The sequence below is a fragment of the Chanos chanos genome, chromosome 1 (genome assembly GCF_902362185.1).
Source record: "Chanos chanos chromosome 1, fChaCha1.1, whole genome shotgun sequence".
Lineage (NCBI taxonomy): Eukaryota > Metazoa > Chordata > Actinopteri > Gonorynchiformes > Chanidae > Chanos > Chanos chanos.
Window position 1 is genome coordinate 4,511,541 of NC_044495.1, and position 7,500 is coordinate 4,519,040.

General features: G+C 45.5%; 1 protein-coding gene across 1 annotated transcript in view; it reads right to left on the reverse strand.

The window, feature by feature from the left end:
• The window catches only part of evla (Enah/Vasp-like a), a 21,508-nt gene that overhangs the window by 4,075 nt on the left and 9,933 nt on the right, over positions 1–7,500 (reverse strand). The window contains exons 3-8 of the mRNA XM_030784922.1: positions 7,181–7,238; positions 5,091–5,152; positions 3,963–3,965; positions 1,990–2,225; positions 670–785; positions 164–206 (exon numbers count right to left, since the gene is read on the reverse strand). Of these exons, the coding sequence (XP_030640782.1) occupies positions 164–206; positions 670–785; positions 1,990–2,225; positions 3,963–3,965; positions 5,091–5,152; positions 7,181–7,238 (518 nt within the window). The remainder of the gene's footprint in view (positions 1–163; positions 207–669; positions 786–1,989; positions 2,226–3,962; positions 3,966–5,090; positions 5,153–7,180; positions 7,239–7,500) is intronic.

The following is a 7,500-nucleotide window of genomic DNA, read 5'->3' on the forward strand; positions in this document are numbered from 1 at the left end:
ATTACACAGTACACACTATATAGTACATAGTACACGGTATTATAGTACAGCGTTGTTCAGTGAGAAAGGTTTACAGGCATTTTTTGTGTCTTTGGAAAGTGTTGCAGGCCTTAAGCTGCCATAGTCCAAGGTGAGAATCAGAGGAATTACAGCAGACACGTACACTCTGACCGTCCTCCTTCTCAGCTTTCTCGGAAGCTTTCCTTCTGTGACGGAAAAAAAAAAAAAAGAGGAGAAGCTTTTCAGTTCAACGATGTACAAATACCAGGCTTCCCTGGGACAGAAACAAACCCAATGCACCGAATCCAACACATGCGAACAAACTAAACGTAACATTAAACACTGGACGTTGTTTATGTCTTTTTGCTCTTTTTTTTTTTTCACTCTGAAGACATATTCTTTTCTTTACACTCAGGAGAGTCACATGGTTGTAAATGGATTTAGGAGAGAGTTCCTCTATCTTAGAAACACACGGGGATATTTAACAGTCAATTACCGATACCAATGCCATAAAAATCATTAACTGCTCTGCGATAATAAGATGACGTTATAAGAATCTAATACACGTGGCACAGAAAAAAAAACAACAACATGTATGTAACAATACCCAGGCTGTAAAGTCAAATGAAGTGCACTTTGAGAGTAACGTCATGTCGTATAAAATCTGACCTGCGTGCCAACAGGGCATTCATCTCCTGCATGAGACCCTCCCCTCCCCCTCCTCCTCCGCTCGAACGGTTGGCATCATTCTTCGCACCCAGGCCTCCGGACGACGCCTCCTCAGGCTGCAGAGAAGAGAGGAGACAGCTTCACCAAAGGCGTAAACTCACCTCCAGTGTAAACTCACCTCCGGTCTGTATATAACCGGTTTTCAGTGTGTGTTGTAAAGCATTGAGAGACTTATCGTGGTAAATAACAATGACAACAACAACAACAACAACAACAATTACAACAAAACAATAACGGATGCCACAATACAAATTATATGAGTTAAAACACACTGGCATTGTACTTCCTGTCTGTGGAATTAAATTATTATGAATATTCATACAGAACAAGTATCAATTCATAAGCTCTGCCTTCCCCTTCGGAACGTTCAGCATCCAGAATTCCAGATGAAACCCCCTGAGAAACCCCCTGTTTACAATTCAGAGGGAGAAAATAAAAACATTTACGTCATTCTGAGCATGGCACGGTCCTGTATTATGAATATCAGAGAGACAGAGACTCTGCTTTTGGAGTTTCTTATGAGTGACAGTATCAGGGACAAATTTAGAATTTTCCAGAAAAGAAAAGAAAAGAAAAGGAAAGAAAAGAAAAGAAAATGCTGATCCAGTGTGCGGTGCCCTGTGGTCCTAAACAGCTCACTAATCAAACAGAGGCTGATGAAGGCGGACACAGCTTGTAGAGGGTGACAGATGGAAAACAACCAGAGCTGTAGCAAACACCTGAGTACAACGACTGCACTGAAACAATGTTTATCCTGATACGTCACGGCAGCCAGAGGACTAGCAGAGTTTCACTGTATTACCCTGTGAAGTCTCCAAAATCTAGAAAAAAAATCTAGAAAAGTAAATCAAAACCTTTTTAAACCAAGACACCACAGAAAAAAGTATCATCTGTATGTAATGTGGTCTTTTTAAAGTCTTTTCCTGAAGGGCTTTGGGTGGATATAATTTAAGAGCATTGATCTATATCATGGCCTCTCAATCAAGACTTCTTGAACTCCACATTATTCTCTGCTTCAACCATGAACACATCACTGTAATCATCAACCTTGCGATTGATGTCATCTATTGTGTAGGTGGTGGAGTGGAAAAACTAGGTGAAATTAAAAAGACATAAAAAGAAATGTTATCTGCTCACCACCTGAGTCATAGATCTATTTCGATTGTCAACAGCCCCATAATCCCTGTGGCGGCTCTTATCGTACTCAGGCGTAGTGATAAAATGATATGGGTGACCACGCCCATCCTGACAGTGACTTACCCTTTGCACTTTGCGCAACTTGGCTCCTGCCAACGCAGCAGCCAATCCGGAGGGAGCAGGTCCTCCACCGGTCGGCAGCGGGGGCGGGGGCGGAGTCGGGGGCGGGGCCGCTATGGGAGGAGGCGGTCCCGGAGGCGGAGGCGGGGCCGGTGGAGCACAGACAGGTGCAGCGCTGGGTGGGTTGAGGGGTGGAGTCGATGAGGCCATAGATGGATGTCCAGAGGGAACAGGAGGACCTTGCAAAGGAAAATAAAAACACAGTGTAGTCAATCTAGTCTAGCCATTACAGTTACAGTGTAGTCAATCTAGTCTAGCCATTACAGTTACAGTGTAGTCAATACAGTATTGTCTATATAGTCACAGTATAGTTAACAGAATCACAGTGTAGTCAATACAGTATTGACTATATAGTCACAGTATAGTTAACAGAATCACAGTGTAGTCAACACAGTCACAGTGTAGTCAATACAGTATTGTCTATATAGTCACAGTATAGTTAACAGAATCACAGTGTAGTCAATACAGTATAATACAGTGTAGTAGTCATTGCCGTCACAGTTAGTGAATTATAGCTAATCCAGTCACAGTATAGTCATGACTGTTTATCACTTAACGATTACTTCTCTCTACACATATTATGTAGTGATTATGAATGAATACCTCACTGCATCTATTAATCAGTATGACCACAGGCCGATGGGCCAAAGCATAGATATGCATAGATATTCATAAAAAAAAAAAATATGAAGAAACTGAAACAAAACAAACAAACAGGAAATGAATAGAATTACGTCATGAGGCATGTATTAAAAATATGTGGGCAAGCTTGACTTTCTGCAAAGAGTTCAGTGGTAAGGCATCTAAAAAAAAAGACCTAAAAGTGAGACCTGGAGGCAATGCTGCAGCGCACGGTTATTGATTTTCAGTGTTACTGCATCCAGGGCAGAATGCCACAAAAACACCAGCAGAGTCTTAAAGAGATGATTTTAGTCTCAGATTGAAGTTGGTTAGTCTTAAAAAAAAAAAGACGGGCTGTTTTAGTAGTGTTATGAAAGCTTAGTGAAAACTTGAGTTGTACAGGGTTTCCTAAACGTGGTAACAGGGGCCCAAAATTCAACTGAGTTTTTTCCTTCTCTTCATAAACAGAGGCAGATGGTTTTTTGTATTGTTTTGGGTTTTTTTTACCTGGAGACAGGTGTGTGCATTCTCTGACCAATTACAACACAGAGCGTTTGGCTGAAGTGAAAACCAGCACCAACTGTGGCGTTGCCAAGACCTCCAGGATCTGCCTTCGTAAGCGTGCAGTGTAGAATATTCTGGAAGCCCAAAATGAGCTCTGAGTCACCTATACCATTTTAAAGCAATTCTCTGTGATGATGTTGAAGTGTTTACCAGGGAGAAGTGGTGTGCGGCATTTAGTTTTGTGAAGGTTAACCCCGACTAACACATAAACACACAGACACACACACACACACCCAGAGTGAGGCCAGTGGACTAACCTTGCTGGACTAACGGCCCCTTGTCTGGGTGTGTCTGGAATACTTACTGGTGGGTGGAGCTGCTTGAGTGACAGCCGGGGGGCTGTACTTGGGCGAGGGCACCTCAGACAACAGGGTGCTATGAGAGGGGGGTGTTGTGTCATGAGGGGGCATGTTCTGGTACATCTGCTGCTGTGGGTGGAGAGTGGACGCAAACTGTGGCTGGTGGGTGTGTCCTGGAGCTGGCTGGCCAATCAGAGCAGGGTGGGGGGCGGCCTCACAGTATGCGGGGTACAGAGCATCCGAGGATGAGAGGTGAGTTTGGGAAGGGGGCAAATGAACCCCATGCGGTGCCTGTGGTACTTGGCAAGGGTAGTAGGGCTCGAGCTGACCGTTAGGGTGCTGAAAGGTCACGGGGTCGAGGGCTGGAGGTTTGGGCCGCTCGCCGTCGGCCGGAGGGAGGGGCAGGGCGACGGGGAGGACGGGCTGAGGAACCGGCTGCTTGGCCGGCATCGCCACGACAACGGGAGGCTGGGAGACGGGGAGGGGTGCGTACATGTGGGCGGAGCTCCAGGTGCCCTGTTTGGGGAGGTCCTGGGGTTGGATGGGTGTGGGAGGGGACAGGGGGATTTGACGAGCCTTGCGGGACATCGTGCCCGCCCCCGGCCCCGCCCCCGGCCCCGGCTGGACGGGGGAGAAGGCAGAGGCCAAGGAGGTGGAGAGCTGAGAGAGCTGCTGGGACTTTTTCTGAGAGGAGTCGATAGTGCGGTAGCCTCCCTCTCTCTCCTGCGCGGAGGAGGATGAGGGAGAGGAGGACGGAGGAGAGGGGTTGAGGCGGTTGTAAGAGGGAGGGAGGGTGTTAGCCCTGAACTGTCTGTACTCAGGGGGAGGGGCGTCGGTTTGAGGGGCGCATGCAGTCACTTTAAACTGAAGGACGGACACTAAGACGCAAGGTGGGGGGGGGGGGGGCGGTGGGGGAGGGGAGGGGGAGGGGGAGGGGGGCAGAAACGGTAAAACAGAGAAAAGAAAAGAGAAAAGTGATGAAAATTAAGTACAGAGGGATTAAATTAAAAAAAATGGAAATACAATGAAAAGATATGAAAATGTAGCAGGAAACAAACTCAGAGAAATGCATGTATCATATCCCAGCTAGCAGGTTAGGCAGGAGAGAGAGACAGAAGAGAGAGAGAGAGAGAGAGAGAGAGAGAGAGAGAGAGAGAGAAAGAGTGACTGGCATTATGTAGTGTGTCCTTCTGAGCTGGGTTCATACATGAATAAGTATGACTTTGAAAGAGAGAGAGAGAAAGGCAAAAGGAAAGAGAGAGAGAGAGAGAGAGAGAGAGAGAGAGAGAGAGAGAGAGAGAGAGAGAGAGAAAGAGAGAGAGAGCGAGAGAGAGAGAGAGAGAAACTGGAAGCACAGGTGTGAAGAATGTATGGTTTTTGTAAACAGGAAATAGCTATGCCCTGTGTCTACACTGCTCAAACCGTAAAATAGCCCCGAGTATCTGTGTAAGAATGTGTGTGTGTGTGTGTGTGTGTGTGTGTGTGTGTGTGTGTGTGTGTGTGTGTGTGTGTGCGTGTGTGTGTGTTGTAGTCTGGAGCCCTTGCACTGCCGCGTCTTACCTGCCGAGCCGGGTGTTCGACGTTCTCTCTCCATCTGGGAAAGATGCTGTTCCGCCATTCCTCTGTACACAAGCAAAAACAGAACCAACTTCAGCCCGTACCCGACCCAGAACTAATACAGAACCAACTTCAGCCCGTACCTGACCCATAACTAATACAGAACCAACTTCAACCCGTACCCGACCCAGAACTAATACAGAACCAACTTCAACCCGTACCCGACCCATAACTAATACAGAACCAACTTCAGCCCGTACCCGACCCAGAACTAATACAGAACCAACTTCAGCCCGTACCTGACCCACAACTAATACAGAACCAACTTCAACCCGTACCCGACCCAGAACTAATACAGAACCAACTTCAGCCCGTACCCGACCCACAACTAATACAGAACCAACTTCAACCCGTACCCGACCCATAACTAATACAGAACCAACTTCAACCCGTACCCGACCCAGAACTAATACAGAACCAACTTCAGCCCGTACCCGACCCAGAACTAATACAGAACCAACTTCAGCCCGTACCCGACCCAGAACTAATACAGAACCAACTTCAACCCGTACCCGACCCAGAACTAATACAGAACCAACTTCAGCCCGTACCCGACCCACAACTAATACAGAACCAACTTCAGCCCGTACCTGACCCACAACTAATACAGAACCAACTTCAGCCCGTACCTGACCCACAACTAATACAGAACCAACTTCAGCCCGTACCCGACCCATAACTAATACAGAACCAACTTCAGCCCGTACCCGACCCATAACTAATACAGAACCAACTTCAGCCTGTACCCGACCCATAACTAATACAGAACCAACTTCAGTCTCAACCCAACCCACAAATAAGACAGGCCAGTTATGGTCCAGTTCTCTAGAATGCTCCTTTCTCCTCTATTCTCAAACCCTCCTATCTCTCCCAAATCTAAACTTCATATTTATACAAAGGATTATCACAAAGACTCAAAGTCTCACGTTTTCTTTTGGCCTTTTATTTTGCAATAGAACTAGCGAACAAAGTAAACAATGTAAATAAATAAACAATAAGACAAGGGCATGTCGTAATGTCAGGACAGGGAGCGTCATTCAGATTCCTATAATCAGTATCACACCAGTTCTACGGAAAACCACACCAATAAATGTTTCTACCAATAAATGTCAGCTCATCGCTGGAGCAAAAGGAATTTCTGATATTACGTATTGCCCTGCACTACAGAATACTGCGCTTCTATGTGTTAGCTGAAATATGACTCCAGTTGTATAACTAACTGCATTTCCAACATGACATATCACCCCGGTTCTATAACTAACTTTTTTTAGACATTAAACATCATCCCGATAGCAGAATTAACTGTGTTTCTAACAAAAAAAAAAAAAATCATACTTGGTTCCACAACAAACGGCATTTACAAAAAAAATCATCACTCAAACTCATTTCTAATGTAGTCTTTCTAACAAGAAATATCACCCCTGCCCTAGAGCAAACCGGCCTTTGAAAACACAGACATGTAAGAAGGGGAGCAGACAGCATATGGCAGGTCGGGGGCGGGAATCTTCAGGGACGTCTACTGACACGCAAGTGGGCACGGCTGATCTAGACTCCACGCCTCTCACAGGAATTAGGCCTCTCATGACCACTAGGGGGCCTGTGTCACCACACAGACCACTTCAGACGAATAAACCGCCAACAACTCTCTTGACATTTCGGTTTGTTTAACTCCTACACAAAAATCTACAAACACTGGTTCACACAGGTTAGAACGTCTAGGTGCTAAAAGGTCATCCGCTTAATTAAAAACCAGTATAAATATTCGAAGGGCGAACGTCTCACACAAGTAAACCCCGCTCATTCATTTATAAAAACACACACACAAGCCATTCTGTCTGTTTGGCAGTTATGGTAGAAAATCATTTCTTTATTTAGTCTGCTATGGTTTCACACAAAGCTTTCCAGGACGTAGTGATTCATGCCTTAGCCTAGCTTGATTTTGAGCGGCTTCACTAACAATATAGAACAAATGACTCATCTTTCTCCTGTTATTTTTATTTATTTATTCATTTTTGATGGTTTGAGATACAGACCTCCTCTGAGCGTCTCCATCCTCAGTCACTGGTCCGTTCTGGCGATGTGCAGCCGGACCTGAGGGCAGAAACAGAACCGGGGGGGGGTCACCTTCTCCCAAAAGTTTTGGACCTGACAGTTCACATTTTAAAATTCCAAGCTGGCAAACAGAGCATTCACAGCTTCACATTGAATTTCAACCTGATTTAAAAAATGTTTTAAATCACAGCATGTGTATTCAACAGCAGCGTATCAAAACAAAACTAAACTGTTGCAAAAATAGCATTAATTGCAGTAATATAACTGCATTCTAACTGTGTACTGTTCTTGTGTGTGTCTA